This window comes from Bufo bufo, chromosome 2, assembly GCF_905171765.1.
Source record: "Bufo bufo chromosome 2, aBufBuf1.1, whole genome shotgun sequence".
NCBI lineage: Eukaryota > Metazoa > Chordata > Amphibia > Anura > Bufonidae > Bufo > Bufo bufo.
Genome location: NC_053390.1, coordinates 194,582,222 through 194,606,313, shown reverse-complemented (window position 1 = coordinate 194,606,313; position 24,092 = coordinate 194,582,222). Strand labels below are relative to the sequence as shown.

General features: G+C 45.3%; 1 protein-coding gene across 1 annotated transcript; it reads right to left on the bottom strand.

The window, feature by feature from the left end:
• Positions 1-8,388: 8,388 nt before the first annotated feature.
• On the bottom strand, positions 8,389-24,057 carry LYRM7 (LYR motif containing 7). The gene is made up of 5 exons (XM_040415987.1): positions 23,922-24,057; positions 17,876-17,948; positions 16,798-16,868; positions 8,963-9,044; positions 8,389-8,697 (listed from the first exon to the last, which is right to left on the bottom strand). Exons 1-5 carry the CDS (start codon positions 23,937-23,939, stop codon positions 8,633-8,635), a joined length of 309 nt encoding a protein of 102 aa, XP_040271921.1. The 5' UTR covers positions 23,940-24,057; the 3' UTR covers positions 8,389-8,632.
• Positions 24,058-24,092: the final 35 nt, after the last annotated feature.

Genomic DNA, 24,092 nt, shown 5'->3' with positions numbered 1-24,092 from the left:
TCACCAGTTCTGTGTCCTATGTGGACATACCGACCTAGTGCTGTATTAAGGAGTTCACACTTAAAAATCTACAACAAAATCCACATGTTCTGCATGATTTTTGCAGTTTTTTTGGTTCAGATATAGTAGCAGATATTTGCATTGTAGTAAATACAATCTACTGTAAAACTCCACTAGATTTCTGCTATGGATAGAGAATGTTTCAGATTTGAAATGGTACTGTAGTTTGTTGCGGAATGTCTGTGTGAATTTTGCACTGAAACCTCAGAAAATGGAAATTAAATGCAGATTAACAATGCAGTTGTCTATAAATGTTATAAAATAAATAAATGTTGCAAGTTGTAAAAGTAGTTCGGCTGGTATGCACTAATTTTCTAACTTTTAGGAGACAGCTTGTTCTATAAATGCTGAAAATGCTTAACTTGTTTTTGAGTGCCACCTTGTGGTTAAATGCTACACTTCACAGCTAGGGATGGGCGAATCGCATAATACTTCGTTTGAACACTGTATGGAGCGAGCGCTCCGTACAGTATTACAATGTATTGGCTTAGATGAGCCGAAGTTATTACTTCGCGAAGTAGAACCGAACCAGTTCGGGAAATGGTTTTTTACAGTAGAAATTAATTTATGAAGTTATTATGTGAAATCTTGCGAGACTTTGCGAAGTAATAACTTCGGCTCATCGGAGCCAATATATTCTAATACTGCACCGGCAGAGCTAAATCCTGCCAATCAGTGCCGGTGACGTCACCGGGCTTCCTGGCAGCCCAATGGAGAGCCACGGTACGTCACTGGAACTCCTAAAAATGCCTTTGCCCTGCGCAATTTAGTGCAGGGCAAAGGAGAGCATCGGAGCATGAACTGCTCCGATGCTCATGTCAGGGGGGCTGTCGGGGTGAAAATGGAGGGATGTCCGGGTTCAGCTCTGAACCCGGACAACCCCTTTAAGGACGTGACCTATTTTGTCCTTAAACGGGTTGTCCCACGAAAAATATTCTGGATTTCAATACTTTTGTAATTGCATGGAATTAAACTTTTTGTATAGCCACTGAACTATTCAATAAAATGTATTTGTATAGCTCCACCTGCTGTTTGTTCTTTTCCTTATTTCTTTGTCCAGCTCACTGAGGGGGACGCACATGCTCAGTTTCATCCTTCAACTGCCTCCTGAGTTGTGATAGGGATAGCATGGACACGCCCCTTCAGCTGCAGCATAAGACACTCCCCTTGAGCGGTCAGATTGATATAAATCTAGCAGAGCAATGAATTGGGAGATCTCTGGATCCATGTGAGGTACAGGGCTGGTTCTAGCTTTGTTAGAAAGAGATTGGCATGTACTATATGATGTCTGATTTTCATTTTTTACATTAATTGTGGGATAACCTCTTTAAGGATGCTGTGATTTTTTTCTTCTATTAACACATTCCAAAAGCCATAGCTTTTTATCTTTAGGTCTAGATATAGCTGTATGAGGGCTTCTTTTTTTTTTTTTTGTGGGATGAATTGTATTTTTCAGTTGCACAATTTTAGAGGACTAAAACACAGGAATTTCCTTTACAATAAACATTTTGCTCCATTCACAATGCAGCATAAATATCACATAGAACATGTTTCCTTTATTCTGCAGGTCAGCATGATTGACATATTCCGAGAGCCAAAACTTATTGGGCTTGTTTTCTCCAGGGCAAACTGTAGTTTTTATTGAAATCTTTTTTTTTTTTTTTTTTTTGTATTTATGACTTTTTGATCACTCCTTATTCCATTTTTTAGAGACAAGGTAAACAAAAATAAATAAAATACAGTCATAGCTTTTTATTTTTATTACTTTGCTTTGCTTACTGTGCAGGATAAATAATTTGGTTTATAGTCAGGGGTGTACACAGAAATCATTGGGCCCCATAGCAAGAATTTAACCACCTCAGCCCCCAGTGCTTAAACACCCTGAAAGACCAGGCCACTTTTTACACTTCTGCACTACACTACTTTCACCGTTTATTGCTCGGTCATGCAACTTACCACCCAAATGAATTTTACCTCCTTTTCTTCTCACTAATAGAGCTTTCATTTGGTGGTATTTCATTGCTGCTGACATTTTTACTTTTTTTGTTATTAATCGAAATTTAACGATTTTTTTGCAAAAAAATGACATTTTTCACTTTCAGTTGTAAAATTTTGCAAAAAAAACGACATCCATATAGAAATTTTGCTCTAAATTTATAGTTCTACATGTCTTTGATAAAAAAAAAATGTTTGGGTAAAAAAAAAATGGTTTGGGTAAAAGTTATAGCGTTTACAAACTATGGTACAAAAATGTGAATTTCCGCTTTTTGAAGCAGCTCTGACTTTCTGAGCACCTGTCATGTTTCCTGAGGTTCTACAATGCCCAGACAGTACAAACACCCCACAAATGACCCCATTTCTGAAAGTACACACCCTAAGGTATTCGCTGATGGGCATAGTGAGTTCATAGAACTTTTTATTTTTTGTCACAAGTTAGCGGAAAATGATGATTTTTTTTTTTATTTTTTTTTCTTACAAAGTCTCATATTCCACTAACTTGTGACAAAAAATAAAAAGTTCTATGAACTCACTATGCCCATCAGCGAATACCTTGGGGTCTCTTCTTTCCAAAATGGGGTCACTTGTGGGGTAGTTATACTGCCCTGGCATTCTAGGGGCCCAAATGTGTGGTAAGGAGTTTGAAATCAAATTCAGTAAAAAATGACCTGTGAAATCCGAAAGGTGCTCTTTGGAATATGGGCCCCTTTGCCCACCTAGGCTGCAAAAAAGTGTCACACATCTGGTATCCCCGTACTCAGGAGAAGTTGAGGAATGTGTTTTGCGGTGTCTTTTTACATATACCCATGCTGGGTGAGATAAATATCTTGGTCAAATGACAACTTTGTATAAAAAAATGGGAAAAGTTGTCTTTTGCCAAGATATTTCTCTCACCCAGCATGGGTATATATAAAATGACACCCCAAAACACATTCCCCACCTTCTCCTGAGTACGGAGATACCAGATGTGTGACACTTTTTTGCAGCCTAGGTGGGCAAAGGGGCCCATATTCCAAAGAGCACCTTTCGGATTTCACTCATCATTTTTTACAGAATTTGATTTCTAACTCCTTACCACACATTTGGGCCCCTAGAATGCCAGGGCAGTATAACTACCCCACAAGTGACCCCATTTTGGAAAGAAGACACCCCAAGGTATTCAATGAGGGGCATGGCGAGTTCATTGAAAAAAAAAATTTTTGGCACAAGTTAGCGGAAATTGATTTTTTGGATTTTGTTCTCACAAAGTCTCCCTTTCCGCTAACTTGGGACAAAAATTTCAATCTTTCATGGACTCAATATGCCCCTCAGCGAATACCTTGGGGTGTCTTCTTTCCAAAATGGTGTTATTTGTGGGGTGTTTGTACTGCCCTGGCATTTGAGGGTCTCCGCAATCATTACATGTATGCCCAGCATTAGGAGTTTCTGCTATTCTCCTTATATTGAGCATACGGGTAATGAGATTTTTTTTTTCCGTTCAGCCTCTGGGCTGAAAGAAAAAAATGAACGGCACAGATTTCTTCATTCGCATCGATCAATGTGGATGAAAAAATCTCTGCCAAAAAAAGAAAAAGGAGGGGAAAGGCGTCTGCCAGGACATAGGAGCTCCGCCCAACATCCATACCCACTTCAGCTCGTATGCCCTGGCAAACCAGATTTCTCCATTCACATCAATCGATGTGGATGAATAAATCATTGCCGGGATTTTTTTTTTTATATATACAAAGTGTTTGCCAAAGTATATGAACACCGCCACCTCCTCAGCTCATATGCCTCGGCAAACATATCTTTTACTGCAGAGGAGAAATCTCGTCTTGCAGCGCCGCATACACCGACTTGCGTGTAATCTGACAGCAGCGCAATGCTTCTGTCCGAATGCACATCAGTGCTGCAGCTGGTCGATCGGTTGGTCCACCTGGAAGGTAAAAAAAACAAAACAAAAAAGAAAAAAAACAAAACAAAAAAGAAAAAACCAGGCCGCAACGCAATAACTTTATTAACTGTTGAACAGAACATAGAAACTTTTTTTAAACTTTTTTAACTGAACGTTTAACTTTTTTACTTACCGGTATTTTTTTTTTTGTTTAGTTTTTTTTACCTTTATAGAGCAAACCTCTCCTTCCCCATGGGACAATGTGCAAAGCGCAAATCGCCCAAAGATGTGGCGAAGTACGTTATGCACTTTATCCCAGGTGAAAGGAGAGGTTTGCAGCAGCTGTGAGAGAAAGGGCCCTAATAGCCCTGTGTGCCTGTCCTGGTGAGATGCAATCCCTATGCTAGGTGTACCTGTGTGTGGTACTTCCGGAAACACTCACCATAGCATAGGGCAGGGTGGTCCGGACAGTCAGGACAGAAATAGCGGGTGTCACGCCTTGTTCCACTCCTGCTACAGACACGACATTTTTTTCGGGGTGGCGGTTGGGTTGAGGTACCAGCAACGACACTGGGGAAATGTCGCTCGTGTAGACGGCTAACTACACTGGTGGATGGGGCCACGGAACCTCCCGGATAAATGAGGTTCTCGATGATCTCTTCCTGGAATTTGAGGAAGGATCCTGTTCTCCCAGCCTTACTGTAGAGAACAAAACTATTGTACAGCGCCAATTGAATTAAATATACAGACACCTTCTTATACCAGCGTCTGGTTCTGCGGGAAACTAAATAGGGAGCCAACATCTGGTCATTGAAGTCCACCCCTCCCATGAGCGCATTATAGTCGTGGACTGAGAGGGGCTTTTCAATGACACGGGTTGCCCTTTCAATTTGGATTGTCGTGTCTGCGTGAATGGAGGAGAGCATGTAAACGTCACGCTTGTCTCTCCATTTCACCGCGAGCAGTTCTTCGTTACACAAGGCAGCCCTCTCCCCCCTTGCAAGACGGGTGGTTACAAGCCGTTGGGGGAAGCCCACGCGACTAGTTTGCGCGGTGCCACAGGCGCAAATCCGTTCTAGAAACAAATGCCTAAAGAGGGCCACACTTGTGTAAAAATTGTCCACATAAAGATGGTACCCCTTGCCGAATAAGGGTGACACCAAGTCCCAGACTGTCTTCCCACTGCTCCCCAGGTAGTCAGGGCAACCGACCGGCTCCAGGGTCTGATCTTTTCCCTCATAGATCCGAAATTTGTGGGTATAGCCTGTGGCCCTTTCACAGAGCTTATACAATTTGACCCCATACCGGGCACGCTTGCTTGGGATGTATTGTTTGAAGCCAAGGCGCCCGGTAAAATGTATTAGGGACTCGTCTACGCAGATGTTTTGCTCGGGGGTATACAAATCTGCAAATTTCTGGTTGAAATGGTCTATGAGGGGCCGAATTTTGTGGAGCCGGTCAAAAGCTGGGTGGCCTCTGGGACGGGAGGTGGTGTTGTCGCTAAAGTGCAGGAAACGCAGGATGGTCTCAAATCGTGTCCTGGACATAGCAGCAGAGAACATGGGCATGTGATGAATCGGGTTCGTGGACCAATATGACCGCAATTCATGCTTTTTAGTTAGACCCATGTTGAGGAGAAGGCCCAGAAAAATTTTAAGTTCGGAAACTTGGACTGGTTTCCACCGGAAAGACTGGGCATAAGAGCTTCCCGGGTTGGCGGATATAAATTGTGTGGCATACCGGTTTGTCTCTGCCACGACTAAGTCCAAGAGCTCCGCAGTCAAGAACAGCTCAAAAAATCCCAGGGCCGAACCGATTTGAGCCGTCTCAACCCGAACTCCAGACTGGGCGGTGAAAGGGGGAACTACAGGTGCGGCTGAAGTTGGTGACTGCCAATCAGGGTTTGCCAGCACCTCAGGGATTCTAGGGGCTCTACGGGCCTGTCTGCGCGGTGGCTGCGACGGGGTAACTAGTGCACGTGCCACCGTACCAGCTTCAACTGCCCTTCTGGTGCTCGCCACGTCACCATGTTGTACGGCAGTGCTGGTACTAGGTCCAGGAAGGGCTGCGCTGCTGGTGTATGCCTCACCACGTGATCCGGCAGCGACAGCCCCACTCTGCTGCTCTTGAAGCGGATCCTGCATAACCTGTGGTCTAGCGACACGGGGCCGGGTACGCCTGGTGCTGCCAGGGACCTCCACCTCCTCGTCCGAACTTTGGGTCAGAGAGCCACTGCTTTCCACAGGTTCATATTCTGACCCGCTAGATTCGTCAGATGAGGGTTCCCACTCCTCATCCGACTGGGTCAGAATCCTGTAGGCCTCTTCAGAAGAATACCCCCTGTTTGACATTTTGGACTACTAAATTTAGGGGTATTCCCTGAGACTACCCAAGAAAAAAAGCAAGCCTGTCTTACAAAGGGGAGGCTAGCGAAGTACCGGAGGCCGCTGCGGTTGATAAAAAATATCAAAACTGATTTTTTTATCGCCGCAGTGCGTGTAAAGTGAATGTGCAGTGATCAAAAAACAAATTTTTTTTTGTCACTGCGGTGGGGCGGGCGTGGGTGAACGCACGTGTGGGCGACCGATCAGGCCTGATCGGGCAAACACTGCGTTTTGAGTGGAGGGCGAACTAAAGTGACACTAATACAATTATAGATCTGACCGTGATCAGTTTTGATCACTTACAGATACTATAAAAGTACAAATGCTGATTAGCGATACGCTAAACAGCGAATAAAAGTGACTGCGGTGCGGTGGGCTGGGCGCTAACTGACGCTAACTACCTAACCAAGGGGCCTAAACTATCCCTAAAACCTAACAGCCAATACTAGTGGAAAAAAAAAGTGACAGTTTACACTGATCACTTTTTGTCTTTCACTAAGTGATTGACAGGGGGCGATCAAGGGGTTAATTAGGATGATGGGGGTGATGGAAGGTGATCAGGGGCTAAGGTGTAGTGTTGGTGGGTACTCACAGTGATCTCTGCTTCTCTGCTGGATCCAACCGACGAAAAGGACCAGCAGAGAAGCAGAGAAGCCATATAACAGATCATATTTACTAATATGATCTGTTATCTGGCTTCTGATTTGATTTTTTGAAAATCGCCAGCCTGCCAGCCAATGATCGTTGCTGGCAGGCTGGTGACGAAATACTTCTTTAACTTTTGCCGGCCCGCGATGCGCATGCGCGGGCCGGCAATGCACGAAATCTCGCGTCTCGCGAGAGGACGCACCGGCGCGTCCACCCAGAACAACAGGACCGCCGCAAAGACGCAATCCTGCGTACGGCGGTCCTGAGGAGGTTAAATTGGGTCCCCATGCCCGTTCCTAGTCCTTCCTACTATGCGCCCTGGCTCCTCTCACTACCCTCCCTAACTTCTGTCCAGCATGGCACATGCGTAGAGACATGAGAAAAGTGTGAGGAAGTGAGTGCCCCCCTTCCCCCATCCTCTGTGTCATGCAGGACAGCTGGGAGATACTGACATTACTCGCTATCCTGAGTGACACATGTGCAGAGACAGGAGTCTCTGGGAAAGCTGGGTGAACCCCTCCACCCTGCCTTTCCATGTTCTTATTATCTGCATTTATGCCTTGCAGGAAATCTGAGTGACATTGCATGATGTAATAGCACCCAGCTTTTCTGCTGTCCTGCATGGCACATGTGGAGAGACATGAGGATCGTCTGAGAAAGCTGAGTAACACAACTCCCACTTCTGCACTTGTGCCATGCAGGACATCAGGAAAGCTGAGTCACATTACATAATAGCACCCAGCTTTCCTCCTGTTCTGAATGGCATATATGCAGAGGAATAGCCTCAGAAAGCTGAGTGACCCCCCTCCTCCACACACATACACCTCTGCACTGTCCTTACCTAAAGTGGTCACTTACTTCATTACTGGTGGGGTTGTGGTAATCCAGAGGAATCAGGCGTGATGGAGCTAACAGGCAGGAGGCGGGGCTAGGAGGCGGGGCTAGCAGACGGGAGACAGTTAGGAAGATAGACGGGGCAGGACGCGCCTTCACGGCGGGCCCCCCTCCTCACGGGCCCCATAGCAGCTGCGTGGTCTGCCTATATGGTAGGTACGCCACTGTTTATAGTATGGGTCGGTACGGATGCAGTGATACCAAATATGTCATTTTTTTAACATGATGAATAACTTTAGAATGGGAAAAAAGTGAAGTGATTATTATAATTTTTTTTTTCACAGTTTTCTTTTAGTCAGCCCAAGTCAAAAAGGACTCCTATTAGGTCTTGCTGCAGTCACTACTGGCGGTGGCATCTATGGGATTAAACGTCCCAGGGTGTCCGCATTATGTTACAGCTCACATCTGCTGCCGATGGCATAAGCTAAGCTCTTTGCAATGCACTGATAGTCTGGCATATCACGTAAATGCCAACCTTCACAAGATCAGATCATGCTTGGTTTCTTACGATAGAAGAATGAAAAACAGGTCTGAAGTAAAATACTTTATTCACAATACAATAATTTACTGAATGTTTTTGGTGATAAAAAAAAATAAAAGTTTTGTTCTTAACACGTGAGCATTACATGCACATAAAAGCTAAAAAGTTATTTTTCTTACCAAATCAAATGTACCATTTTTTCCTTTCTGTGTTACAAAACAAGATCTTTCCCATATGAATGGAGGTCAAACAAAAAACTGGTGATAAAATGGTTAAAACCCAATAGAGGTAGGGTCACTTCTTTGGTGCATAACAGTATGGAATATTGTCCAGGAGGACCTCTTCCCTTGGCTGTAGAACTGGAACAAAATGGAAACCAGATAAAGTTAGTTATGTCTTTTTGGCCAGAAAATCTAATTTCGCTTCTGCTAGCTGTAATACACAGAACCTCAAGACAGAACCTACTGACCCGAGAATCCGCAGTCTGCCTGAAATCTACTGCAGATTTGTACTGTATGTGTACAGCATTGTTACAACCCCATTTAGTTACATTGCACATTACTTTGTAGTGGATTCTGCATAAAATACGCAATGTAGGCTGTAGAATTGCAAAGGAACTCTTACCTATTGTCTTCGAATCGGTGTGAACACCTTGGATAACAGTTGTTCTGAGCAAAAGCTCAACATCTTGCCCAATTTTTAGCAGCTTTATTGAGAAAAAATAAAAAATAAAAGTTATTGAATACCTTAAAAAATGTAATTTACCATTTTCAAAACACACCGTCTCTCCTGATCCCACATACACATGCTTGCTCCGCTCGTTGGAGCGTGCACGTGTCTTGAATGGGAGAAATCCAACATGTATGACAGTTAACACTTTGTGACAGAATGTCTCAATAGTTTTAATGAAGACCAAATGAAAAAAAGATTTTTAGCCCCAAATGAGTAAAATGCAATAAAAAAAAAAAATAAAAAAAAAAATAATTGTCCCCGAAGGCGTACATAGCCTTTAAGCAAGTCACTTGGCAATCCACAGACATAACACCACAAACAAACTCCAGATGAAGCTGCTCAGTTGTCACCTGGCCATGTCCAGCACATGCTTAGAACAGCCTTTCTCCGTAAAGTACCCCCCAGGCTACGAATAGAATATATATATATTATATTATATTCGTAGCCTCGGGGGTACTTTACGGAGAAAGGCTCTTCTAAGCATTTGCTGGACATGGCCAGGTGACAACTGAGCAGCTTCATATTATATTACTCTGATTCTGCAGTTTACAGAAATACCCCATATGTGGCCGTAAACTGCTCTATGGGCACCTGCCAGTGGTCAGAAGGAAAGGAGTGCCATATGGATTTTGGAGGCAGATTTCTCTAGAGTGGTTTTTAGGCACCATTTTGTACTTGGAGACCCTGACGTACCCCTACAGTGGAAACTAGGGGTGGGCAATATGGCCTAAAATCTATATTGCGATATAATTTTAAAGAGGACCTTTCACCGATTATGACATTGTGAACTAAGTATACAGACATGGAGAGCGGCGCCCGGGGATCTCACTGCACTTACTATTATCCCTGGAAGCCGCTCTGTTCTCCCGCTATGCCCTCCGGTATCTTCGGTCACAAAGTTATGGTAGGCGGAGTCTGCCCTTGTTCTGCTGTAGCGCTGGCCAATTGCATTGCAGAGCTCACAGCCTGGGAGAAAATAACCTCCCAGGCTGTGAGCTCTGCGCTGCGATTGGCCATCGCTACAGCAGAACAAGGGCAGACTCAGCCTACCATAACTTAGTGACTGAAATCTCCGCCTACTATAACTTAGTGACTGAAGATACCGGAGGGCATAGCGGGAGAACGGATCGGCGCCCAGGGATAATAGTAATTGCAGTGAGATCCCCGGGCGCCGCTCTCCATGTCTGTATACTTAGTTCACAATGTCATAATCGGTGAAAGGTCCTCTTTAAGCATGTGAGATATATCGGACCTGAGGGGTTAATTGCGGCGGGTCACGGCGCGCAGTAATAGAGGCCAGGTATGGGATATGGCCGGCACATGCAGGCTACGTTTGTATTCAGGCATATTAACTATATTCATTGGTGGCGAAGTGGCCACAGTCCCTCCTCCTCCTACTCTGTTCTCATTGGTGGTCAGCGGCAGCCGCACAAAGTGGGGAGGGACTCCCTTCTCCACTGTGCCGACTGGGGAGAACATGGTGCGTGCCGAGAGCGGTGCATGCCATGTTCTACCACGATATGGCGATAAACTAAATCTCTATCGTTGGCCAAATTTATATCGTCTATAATCGCCCACCCCTAGTGGAAACCCTCAAAAAGTGACCCCATTTTGAAAACTATACCCCTTAAAGAATATATTAAGGGGGGTACTGAGCACTTTGACTCCCTAAGCGGTTTTACAGAATTTGGAAACACTTGGCTGTAAAAATGAAAAGTTTTGTTTCTTCCAATTAAATGTTGCTTTAGCCCCAAATTTATTATTTTCACAAGGGGCAACATGAGAAAAATCACCCCATAATTTAATACCCATTTTCTCCTGAATACGGCAACACCCCATATGTGGAGGTGAACTACTGTGGGGGCACATGGCAGGATTCAGAAAGGAAGGAGCGCCATACGGCTTTTGATGGATAGGTTTAGGGGTGCCATTTGTTTTTATTTTTTAAGTGATTGTCTTATGCGGGGGCTCATTGTTTGCGGGATGAGGTGACTGGTCGAATTTTGGGGTACATAAGACTTTTTGATCGCTTGGTATTAAAATGTTTTGTGAGGCAAGGTGAAAAAAAAAATTGCTGTTTTGGCATAGTTTTTTATTTTTTACAGCATTCACCTGAGGGGGCATATTATGTGATATTTTTATAGAGCAGGTTGTTACAGACTCATTGTTACAGAATCCTTTTTGAACAGAATAAAACCTTGTTTTTGTGTTGCCTTTTTCTGAGAGCCCGATTTTTATTTATTTTTTGGGCAATTGTCTTACGTAGGATATTATTTTTGCTGGATGAGATGACGGTTTGATTGGCACTATTTTTGGGTGCATATGACTTTTTGATCGCTTGCTATTACACTTTTTGTGATGTAAGATGACAAAAGATGATAATTACTCTTACCGATAATTGGATATTCCGTATATAGCCTCCACAATGGCACTAAGCAGGAGGTTACCATGCCTCCCAGGGACAAGAAGCAACGTGGAGAACAAAGATTTAAAAGCCTCCTCCCCTTAACCTTCTCCAGTAAATATCCAAGAACCTCGGATAATGCTGAAAGAAGTTTCAATTTGGGAGAAAACAAATACATGAACGAAATTTAAATCAGAAAAGATAGTTAAGATAATTAGGGTGGGAAATCCCAGTGCCGTTATGGAGGCTATACAGAAAATCCAATTACTGGTAAGAGTAATCATCTTTTCCGTACGCCTCCCCAACGACACTAAGCAGCAGTATTAACAAAGGAACAAGACTAGGGAGGGACTTCTGCAGACAAGACTTTTCGTCCGAAGGACAAGTCCCTGTTAGCTAAAACATCTAGGGCCAGATTTATCATTAGCTCAAGTCAGAATAATAGTGAAAAAGTCGCAAATTTTTGCGCAATCACTAAAACTGCGCAAAAATTTGCGACTTTTCTGCTCTGCACTATGCTCGTCAGTTTTCTGAAAGTGGGCGTGTTTTCTTATGTAAATGAATCTCTAGACAGATTTACTATTGCGACTATTTAAAAAGTCGCAAAAAAGCGCAATTTCACTCCAGTGAGGACCATGCTTATCTTATGACACTTTTTAATAAAACATGCGACTTTTTCGTAAAGACGTGACACTTTTGTAAAGCTGCTTACTGACGGATAAACTGCTACCGTCAAACCACATTTATTACAGTCTTAAAGGGCCGATCATAAATCTGACTTGGCTAAAACTGACTTTAGCCATATGTGAAAGTGGAGTGAGCCGTCAGAGTAATGATAAATCTGGCCCCTAGTCTATAATGATTAAAGAAAGTTGATGGACTGGACCAGGTTGCCGCCTGGCAGATCTGGGACAATGATGCTGAGGCATTTTCTGCCCATGAAGTTGACATTGCTCTAGTTGAATGTGCTTTCAAACTTGAAGGTCGAGAGAGTCCTTTTCCTTTATAGGCCATAGAAATTGTCATTTTTATCCAGCGAGAGATGGTAGTTTTTGAGTCCCCTTGACCCTTATTTTGCCCTGCGTACTGGACTCGAAGACGATCAGACTTCCTCAGATTTTTAGTGGCCTCCAGATAAGCCAGGACACATCTCTGGACATCCAAGTTGTGAAACTTCTTTTCGGCAGCAGATTTAGCCTGAGGGCAAAAAACTGATCTATCCTCTGGATAGATCAGCTGTTTGAGAAGGCAGCGGCGCTCCAGGAGCACAGTGGCCTTCTCACTGTTTACCGCTGGCTCAGTGATGTCACGACTAGTATAACTGGCCTGGGCGCGGCTAAGCGCCGTTCACTTGACTGGAGCTTAGCCCCGCCCAGGCCAGTTGATACTAGTCGTGACATCACTGGGCCTACGATAAACAGTGAGAATGCCACGGCGCTGCTGGAGCGCCGCTGCCTTCTCAAACAGCTGATCGGCAGGATCCATAATGGCTGAGAGGACTAAGTTGAGAGACCGTAGACCTGACAGTAGGATGCAATCTACAAGCCCCTTTAAAAAAAAAATTAATCAAACTCTGCTAACCTGACTTCCATGAAGGTACGGAGTGCTGCTATTTGGACTTTAAGAGTACTCACTCTTAACCCCTTATTCAGACCTTTTGGCAAAAAGTCTAAAATGACCTTGACGTCTGGTGGTAAGGTGGGATTCCAAGAATTCCCAACAAACTGGAGGAAAGTCTTCCAAGTTCTAAGATAGATCTTAGACGTGACTGGTTTTCTGCTGGATAAAAGGGTGTTTATGACAGCATCAGATAACCCCTTTGACTTCAGGATAGACCGTTCAAATTCCAAATTCCAGAGGGAATAAAATTGGTCTATTTGATTTTCTTGGAAGCAAAGATCTAGGCTTGGAGTACCCCATCTCCTGCAAATTTCCAGAAAGATCGACTTGTTTAGACTCCACCCCCCTGGATTCAGTTTTTCTCTGCTCAAAAAATCTGCTAGCGTGTTTTCTTCATGGACTGCAGAGATTGATCTTATGTGTATCTTTTCCCAGGAGAAGATCTGGAACACAATCTGCCAGAGGTTTATGCTCTTTGTGCCCCCTTGCTTGTTTAGATATGCTACTGTGGTCCTGTTGTCTGACAGGATTTAGACATTTTGTGAGTGGATAGTTGGGAAAAGCGCTTTCAGTGCCAGAAGCACTGCTAGCAACCCTTTTGAATTTGAGGATAGAGGGAGGGGATCTGGATCCCAGACTCCCTGTACTAGCTGATTCTTGCAGTGGGCTCACCAACCGGAACCGCTTGCGTCTGTTGTGATGATAACTTGGTCTGGTGACCGCCATGGTACCCCCTGGTTCAGATTCTGTGGGTTTAACGACCACCATAGAGATACTTTTGGTGATTGGGGTAAATGGGCACATGATAGTATGCATCTGCTAGATCTAGGGTTACCATGTAGCAATCCTGGGTCAACAAGTTGATGGTTGATTTTTCTGTCTCCATCTTGAATTTCTTGTATTGGATGAAATTGTTGAGATGTTCCAGATTGTTTATTAGAAATCTTTCTGGGGAAAAGAACTCTAGCCTGTATCCTTGCCGAATTATATCCAGGATCCAAGGAGAATCTGTTATTTCTTCCCAGGCTGTGATAAACCCTTTTAACCTTCTTCCCCACAGGATCTCTGGCGTCCTGAACTGGACTGCTTTGAGGATTTATCGGGTTAAAGAGGAACCCCCTACCTCTAGAGGACTGCAAAGAGCCCAAACTATCTTTTCTTTTGATCCGACCTGCCCCTTTTCTGACCACGAAAGGAACGTCGCAGCTGAAAGAACTTGGTTTCAGAAGGGAAGCCCTTTTTTCGGTCGGAAGCTTTTTCCAAAATGTCATCCAATACCGAACCAAAGAGTCTGTCTCCTTCACAAGGGATACCACAAAGTCTTCTCTTGGAAGTGGTAACTCCTGAACTGTATCTTAACCAAACAGACCTTCTGGCAGTATTTGAAATAGCCGCAGATCTAGCGGACAACTTGACTAGGTCCACGGAAGCATCAGCCAAAAATTTTGAGGCTTGTTTCGGCAGGGAAGATAAAATATCTTCTCTAGGGATGCCTGAAACCAAATGTTCTTGCAACTGGGACAACCATAGAGATAGGGTCCTGGCTGTGTATGTGACTGGCTGCTATACTAAGTCTCAACATAGAGGTATTTATCTCCTAAGATCTCTTGAGAACAGATTCACACTTTTTATCCATTGCATCTCCTACGTTCTCAAAAGGCAAGGATGATTTGTTAGGACAGGGGTAGGCAACCTCCGGCACTCCAGCTGTTGTGAAACTACAACTCCCAGCATGCATACTTGTTCTGCTCTTCTAAGAACTCTCATAGAAATGAATGAGGCATGCTGGGAATTGTAGTTTCACAACAGCTGGAGTGCCGAAGGTTGCTGATCCCTGTGTTAGGATATCCTGGCTATGGGAGCATCCACTCTCTGGGTTTTGTCCCAGTGGGCAGAGTCAGCTTCATAAAAAGGGATACTTCCTTTTAAATACTTTATAAAGTTCCTGATCTCCTTTCTGGGTCTCTCCATTCATCCGAGATAAGCTTTTTGATGTTATCATGGACTGGGAATACTAGTTTTTTTCCCCTATCGCCTAGCCCTTTAAACATTTGATCTTGAATTGTTTTGGCTTCCTATGATTCTTCAACGTTCATGGCGGCTCTAATGGCTTTAAGAAGTGAATCTGTCTCCTCGATGGAACATAGGGGGCTCCCCGCTTCATCTTCAGAAGAGGTGGAATCAGAATCTGAAGAATCATTGTCTTCATCAAAATCTAAATCCAAATCCATATCCATATCCATATGAGATTCCGGATTTGATCTGGATGTAGATGTTTTTTGTGGTATGGCGGCCATCTTAGATTCAATGGCTGAGCTGACCTCCTCTTTAATCAGAGTTTTCAGGCTATCAGGAAACAACTGAAGAAGGTAAAGAGGAGGCTTTTAAATCTTTGTTCTCCACTGAGTTTTCGGTCCCTGGTCGGCGGGGTAACCTCCTGCTTAGTGCCGGGAAAAATAGTTTTTTTTTTTACGGTGTTCAACTGACGGGTTAGGTCATGTGACATTTTTATACAGCAGGTTGTTACAGACGCGGCGATACCTAATATGTCTACTTTAATAAAAGCATTTTTAAAACAAAAAAAAATAGAGCCATAGAGTTGTTTTTTTTTTGGGCGATTGTCTTGGGTAGGGTCTCATTTTTTGCGGCATGAGGTGACTGTTAGATTGGTACTATTTTGGGGGGCATACGCCTTTTTGATCACTTGGTGTTGCACTTTTACTGATGTAAGATGACAAAAAAAAAAAGTTTTTTTTTTAGCACAGTTTTTATTTTATTTTTTTGACGGTGTTCACCTGAGGGGTTAGGTCATGTGATATTTTTATAGAGCCGGTCGATACGGACACGACGATTATTAATAGGTCTACTTTTGTTTTCCCTATTTTTTACAATTTGTTTTTACTTTATTTTGGGAAAAGGATGTTTTGTGGGTTTTTTTTTTTACTTGAAACTTTTAATAATTTTTTGGGGAAAACTTGATATTTTTTTTTTTCTTTTTTTTGTCCCACTCTGGAACTTCAACTTTTGGGGTCTGATCCTCTTTACAATGCATCACAATACTTCTGTATTGTGATGCATTGGCTGTAAGTGTATTACACTTCAGCCTGCTTGCCTGTGAGATCCAGGGGGCTGGATCTCACAGGCTGTCACAGAAGGCTGCCATGATGCCTAAGGAAGGTATCGGGTTGCCTTCCCTGTCATCGAGTCCCTGTTACAGCAGCGCGGGGACCCGATGGCCACCCGCACCCGGCAGTATACCGCGCTCAGCGCTGACCGCGGCCGTGCAAGGGTTAATGCGCCGGCATCTGTCTTTTCACCAATGGCAACGCATACAGCAGGGGTCCGACTATCAGTGACTGCAGGACCCCTGCAGCTGATCGGGCGGGCGCAGTTCCTGCACCTGCCCGATCAAAGCTCCGTACATGTACGGCACTGGCATTTGTGTCCCACATTTCTGCGCCGTACATGTACGGTGCTGGTATCCTACAGGTTAAAGAAGTCTTCTATCTTTGTACTGACCACTAGACATGCACAGAGGATTGGTGTAGCAGGGTCAGAAGACTGAGGATACATAACATATGCAGAAAGACTTATGTGAAAAATACACCCTTCAGAGTATCTTATTTCTTTCATGTCCACACATTGATATTGGAAAATCTGCCATATGAAGAGTCTCACTGATGTTAAGACAAAGGGTGCTTACCTCCGATATCTTTTCAGGAGCGCTTTCATTTTTATGTTTCCGAAATTCTTCATTGATTTTCTGTCTTCCAGCTAAAATGTAAGACAGCAAATCTATAAACTCAAGAAGTATAAAAGGGCGGGGGTCATGTGTGCCACAGCTGCCAATGACTGGCCCCATGACCCCTGTCCACGCCAGAAGTAGGGAAAGCAGTGAATCAAAGAAGCCAGAGCCAAGCGGCGTGGAGCAAAAGTATGCTTCCCTCCACAGGTCCTTCCCAAAAAGGTTAGAAAGCTGGACAACTCCTTTAAGGGTGTCATCTCAATTATGACATATGGAAATTAAAGAAGAAGGTTCCCCCATTTAGGATACCCCTCTATCAGCCAAAGCTGAGACCATTGCTAATAAGATAATGGAATATCTGTGGATATAAGCATTTTTTAATAAGCATAAATCTCACCCTTCCATACAGAAGATAATTCTAGCAGACTGCATGCAAGCGCACTATGGAGAGAAATGCTGTATTCCCAGCCTATGTAAGACATGGCCCATTATGGAGCATGCAGGAATGACCGTCCAGGCTTATTGATGGGATTGCTGAGGCCACAGGGACATTGACCCATTGCTAACAGTTTATAAGGCTAAAAAAAAAATAAAAAAAAATCCTTCCATCCAGTTTAGCTTGTTATCCTGCAAGTTGAGGAAGGCAAAAAACCATTATGAAGTAAAAGCCAATTTTCCTAGTTTTAGGGGAAAAATTCCTTCCAACTCCAATCAGGCAATCAGAATAACTCCCTGGATCAACGACCCCTCTCTAGTAGCTATAGCCTGTAATATTATTACACTCCAGAAATACATCCAGGCCCCTCTTGAACTCTTCTAGTGAATTCACCATCACCACCTCCTCAGGCAGAGAGTTCCATAGTCTCACTGCTCTTACCGTAAAGAATCCTCTTCTATGTTTGTATACAAACCTTCTTTCCTCCAGACGCAGAGGATGCCCCATCTATCCAGTCTACAACTGGGACCTGGCACAGCTCCCCCTTTACCAGAAGGGCCATCACAGTGAACATTTTACAAGGATGCAATTCTCACTGACCTTCTAACGCCCGCGAGTCATTCTGGAAGACGTGCTGTCTTGTTCTGTGCAGGGTTTTGAAAAGCTTCAGAACCTAGTAAACCAGCAGAAAAGAACATAAATTATTTCAGCCAAAATTCAAAGGAGAAATGAAAAAGCAAACAATGCAACATCACTCTGCAAACCCAAATAATAAAGTAATACAATTGTGCCACACTCACTATAGAAAATGCAAAATGCTAATGCTGCATTATAAAAGGGAGATTCTTTGCAAATACATTCTGTACAAAATTATTTGTGCCCATCTGGCATCAAGACGATAAGACGGGAACCTAACACTAAATACCACATTCACTGGTGCCATATTGGCCTCCATTACATTCAGGGGACGCAGGATCCACAGGCATGCTGAGCCCACACTACATTGTACCTCTTATGGTGCCATACCGGCCTCCATTACATTCAGGGGACGCAGGATCCTCAGGCATGCTGAGCCCACACTACATTGTACCTCTTATGGGGACACAATGGCCTCCATTACATTCAGGGGACACAGGATCCACAGGCATGCTGAGCCCACACTACATTGTACCTCTTATGGTGCCATACCGGCCTCCATTACATTCAGGGGGCGCAGGATCCACAGGCATGCTGAGCCCACACTACATTGTACCTCTTATGGGGACACAATGGCCTCCATTACATTCAGGGGACGCAGGATCCACAGGCATGCTGAGCCCACACTACATTGTACCTCTTATGGGGACACAATGGCCTCCATTACATTCAGGGGATGCAGGATCCACAGGCATGCTGAGCCCACACTACATTGTACCCCTTATGGTGACACAATGGCCTCCATTACATTCAGGGGATGCAGGATCCACAGGCATGCTGAGCCCACACTACATTGTACCCCTTATGGTGACACAATGGCCTCCATTACATTCAGGGGACGCAGGATCCACAGGCATGCTGAGCCCACACTACATTGTACCTCTTTGGTGCCTTACTGGCCTCCACTTTGTTCAGGGAATGCAGGTCCCACTAGCATGCTGAGCCCACTGTGTATTCCACCTCTCCTGATGCCAAATGGCTTCTCTAAGATGTCGGTCATGCAGGTACATGTGGTGCACCACGATGGCTAACAACTTACAAGATCAGGCAGGCTGCCCAGTACATTTTAAAAGAGGGTATCCTGGAATTAATATAGATGACCTATCGTCAGGACATCTGTGGTGGTCCGATAGCTGGGACGAACATCTGTTAGAAGAGGCTGGACACTGAGAGCAGCAGCATCTTCCTAGGCAATGATGCCACCGTACATCGGTCACGTGGCCTAGTTGTAGTTCAGCCCTATTCAAGTCGATGTACGGCGCTGTGCTTGGTGACCGTCCAGGAGGCCACGGCATTTAGCAGCTTCTCAAAACAGCTGATCAGTAGGGGTGCCGGTGCCCAAACCCCTGCCGATGTGATATTGATAACCTGTGGATATGTCATCAATATAATTTTCAGGATAACCCTTTTAAGCGCCCACAATGTACAGTATCAGGGCCGGCTCCAGGTTCATGTGGGCCCTTGGGCGATAAATCCCAGTGGGCCCCCATGAGGCATTTTTTTACATTGACATGTCCCCCTGTGGCTCCTACACGGTATAATGACCCCCAGTGGCCCCTATACAGTATAATGACTACTAGTGGCCCTTCACACAGTATAATGACTACTAGTGGCCCTTCACACAGTATAATGAACCCCCAATTCCCCCCCCCCCTGTATAATGACCACCTGTGGCCCTGCATTCAGAATAATAACCCCCAGTCGCCCCCATTTAGAATAATGACCCCCAGTAGCCCCCACACTGGGGGAATACTGTATGGAGGGGGTGATTATACTGAATGTAGGGTCATTGGTGATCATTATACTAAATGGGGGACACTGGGGGTCATTATACTATGTAAAGGGCCCTCACAGTATAATGACCCCACAGTGACCCTCCATTCAGAATAATGACCCCTAGTCGCCCCCACACTGGGGGTTATACTGTATGGAGGGGGCACGAGGGGTTATTATATTTAATGGGGGCTCTGGTGGTCATTATGCTAAATGGAGGGTCAATGGGGATCATTATACTAAATAGGGGGCACTGGGAGTCATTATACTGTGTAAGGGGCCCTCACAGTGTGATGAATGACCCCCCAGTGGCCCCCTCACATACCTATCATTGCAGGGGAGCTGGTGGTCCTGTCATTCACTAACCGCAGCTCCCTGCGCTCCTTCTCTACGGCGGCCCGCTGCAGCAGTGAGCCAGGCCTGGAGGAGAGAAGGAGATGTGCAGTGATGTAGCTAGAACTGACTGGGCCCCACAGTGAAATTTAGTACGCCCCCCTCCCCCCAATGTGTGTTCACATTACGTTTTTCCTATCGGTTTGATGTATACACATGTGCAGCACTCCACGTTTTTGTATCCTGCAGAGTCAAGTAAAAAATGCTCACGTTAACGTATATGTTTTTTTACCATGGAACTGTATGGTGAACGGACGCCACTGTACGGCATCAGTCTGAGGCGTCTGTTAACGCAGACATTTTTGGTATACATTAAATGGATGGAAAAAATAGGATGTGAACCCAGCCCTAGTGTCAGAATAAGGCTACTTTCACACTTGCGGCAGAGAGATCCGGCAAGCAGTTCCGTCGCCGGAACTGCCTGCCGGATCAGGCAAAATGTATGCTAACTGATGGCATTAGTAAGACTGATCAGGATCCTGATCTGTCTTAAAAATGCCTGATCAGTCGAAAAAATGCATTGAAATGCCGGATCCGTCTTTCCGGTGTCATCCGGCAAAAACGGATCCAGCATTTATTTTTTCACCTTTTTTTCAGTCTGCGCATGCGCATACCGGAAGGACGGATCCGGCATTCCGGTATTCTGAATGCCGTATCCGGCACTAATACATTCCTATGGGAAAAAATGCCGGATCCGGCATTCAGGCAAGCCTTCAGTTTTTTTAGCCGGAGATAAAACCGTAGCATGCTACGGTTTTCTCTTTTGCCTGATCAGTCAAAAAGACTGAACTGAAGACATCCTGATGCAAACTGAACGGATTAGGGCTCTTTCACACCTGCGTTCTTTTCTTCCGGCATAGAGTTCCGTCGTCGGGGCTCTATGCTGGAAGAATCCTGATCAGTTTTATCCTAATGCATTCTGAATGGAGAGAAATCCGTTCAGGATGCATCAGGATGTCTTCAGTTCCGGAACGGAACGTTTTTTGGCCGGAGAAAATACCGCAGCATGCTGCGCTTTTTGCTCCGGCCAAAAATCCTGAACACTTGCCGCAAGGCCAGATCCGGGATTAATGCCCATTGAAAGGCATTGATCCGGATCCGGCCTTAAGCTAAACGTCGTTTCGGCGCATTGCCGGATCCGACGTTTAGCTTTTTCTGAATGGTTACCATGGCTGCCGGGACGCTAAAGTCCTGGCAGCCATGGTAAAGTGTAGGGGGGAGCAGCATACTTACCGTCCGTGCGGCTCCCCGGGCGCTCCAGAGTGACGTCAGGGCGCCCCAAGCGCATGGATCATGTGATCACATGGCACGTCATCCATGCGCATGGGGCGCTCTGACGTCATTCTGGAGCGCCCCGGGAGCCGCACGGACTGTAAGTATACCGCTCCCCCGCTCCCCACTACTACTATGGCAGCCAGGACTTTAATAGCGTCCTGGGGGCCATAGTAACACTGAACGCATTTAGAAGACGGATGCGTCTTCAAATGCTTTCAGTTCACTTGCGTTTTTCCGGATCCGACGTGTAATTCCGGCAAGTGGAGTACACGCCGGATCCGGACAACGCAAGTGTGAAAGAGGCCTTACTCTCCATTCAGAATGCATGGGGATATGCCTGATCAGTTCTTTTCCGGTATAGAGCCCCTGTGACGGAACTCTATGCTGGAAAAGAAAAACGCAAGTGTGAAAGTACCCTAAGCACCAGTACACAGCGGAGCAGCGTGGCGGAGAGGGGAGGCCGCCAAGTACTGACAGAGCGCTACCTGGTCCTGGTGGTCAGGGGTGAGGACTGTGCTTCCCAAGGATCATTTTCTACTGGGAAATACATGGCATAGTATAGTACACTAAAATCTATATAATATAAAGATATTAACCCTACCCCCGAATAATAATACAATTAGGGGGTCATTTATCATATAGAAATACGTCTATGTTAGGCGTATATCTGACACAGATTGTGGCGCAAAGGTCCTTAACACCGCAATCTGTATCTTTTCCCGCTCATGCCAGGTCTAAAAAAAGTGGTGTGGGCAGGGAAGGGGATACAGCTATGGCCATCCAGTTATTGGATACCACCGCCATATAGTGATAACACCGCCATATAGTGATAACACCGCCATACAGTGACCGGATAAAAGGGTATAAGAGGGCACAGTACAGGGAATGACTATGGGCACTGCACAGGGTGTGGTAGGAGGGCACAATGCAGGGTATAAAGGGGCACAGTACGGGGTGGGGGGCACAGTCACATGACCCTGTGACGTTAGAAGGTCCTTATGGTGAATGCGGTTCAGATGCCACCATAATGAGAGGCAGAGGAGTGAGACAGGGGCCCTGGATGGACAGGAGGGGTGGACACAGCAAGTAGGTGGAAGGGGCTCTGAGGGGGATTCATACAAGTAGTGGCAGGAGGTCTGTGCAGGGCAGCAATAGGAGAAAGGAGGGTGGGACAGGACCTCTGGATACATGAGGGAGGAAAGGAGACGGCAGGGGCTCCATAAGGGTGATATAGGACAGGATATGGGGGGGGGGGCAGGTGTCATGGAGGCAATCAGCTTAATGAAACAGTAACACAACTAAATAGAATGAAGCAGCAGCAGATGGAAGAGTCCCCCCCTTTCCTTCTGTCCCACAGAGAAGAGACAGTCACAGTGCAGACTCACAGACTGTGTTCACACTTCTCTGCTCCAGCTCCAGCCGTGCGGTCTCTCTCCAGTCTCCTCAGGCAGCGTGTGTCCTGTGTAGAGGGGGCGTGTCCTGTGTAGAGGGGGCGTGTCCTGAGTCTCTGCAGCTCAGGGGGCCCACCAGAGGGGTACTGCGTATGTGAAATGACAGCAGTGAGAGCTCCCATCTGTATTGATGGAAGTGCTCATAGCAGCTCAGTGGGCCCCCCCAGGAGCATTGGGCCCCGGCACTTGCCCGGGGATGCCGGGTTATGACGCCGGCCCTGTACAGTATCCCCCAACATCACAAGCCTTGGCTGTATCCTGCAGAAATAATACACGAGGTGTTTGGTGACTTGCACATCAAGGGTCCTCATTCTCCTAAAAAAAACTGCACTAACATCAAAAGCAAAATGACAGTTCACTGGAAAAGACTATACTCCCTAGGGAAGGCTAAAACTGCAGGTCCCAGCAGGATGCAGACAAGCCACCCAGCACCCAAGGAGAAAAAAAAGGGCCACCCCAAAATGTAAGCCCTGTCTGGGTCCAACTAAAGCAATTCATGTATCATATCACAGCAGCCATCACACAAGTTGTTATTCTAGCACAATTCTACACTAAGGGCCAGTTCACACAACTGATTTTGAAAAACACGCTTAAAAATTCAGCGTAAAAAAAAAAAAAAAAAAGTTTTTTTAATGGGTCTTTTTTTACCAATGGGTGTTTAATTCAATACAAAACTGAATTTTCAGCTTCAGGTCTTTGAAGCAGATCTGTGCCAAAAAAGTGCAGAAAACTCAAAAAACAAATGCACGGACTTACACAGGGATATTTTGTTTGCTTCCTATTCATTTCAAGAGATTCAGCGCTGATTCTGCCCCAAGACCGGGCATGCTGCTTCCCATTGAAATTAATTGAGGCGTTTTTGGGGCTTATTTTGAGGCAAGAACACTCCAAAAACGGTGTGAACTGGCCCTTACAGTATTGCCATGTTCACACAGCAGAGATGGGAACCCTTTAAATATCCTGTAATAGAGCAGACAGAAACAGCACTGAAGTGGTTAATCCCACTGCCTGGAACACAGCAGTCCAATAACCTGATCCCTCGGCAGCACAGCACTCACCTTCATCCTGGCACCCATGCCCCTCACATCCTCCACCAGGTCATAAAGCCCCAGCTCTCCTACTTTCTGACCAATCCACAGAACGAAGCGAACGGCCACGCCCCCTGATGCGTCGCGTACGTGACTCGTCGGACGACATTTTTGAAACGGGAAACGCATGAGACTATCATT

Bases quoted from the DNA above. Each gene is read 5' to 3' on its own strand.
- LYRM7 (XM_040415987.1), bottom strand. The intron at 16,869-17,875 runs GTCAGTGAGAAT...CTTACATTTTAG, and splicing joins TGACTCGCGGGCGTTAGAAG to CTGGAAGACAGAAAATCAAT. The intron at 9,045-16,797 runs GTAAGCACCCTT...TTCTCAATAAAG, and splicing joins CTCCTGAAAAGATATCGGAG to CTGCTAAAAATTGGGCAAGA.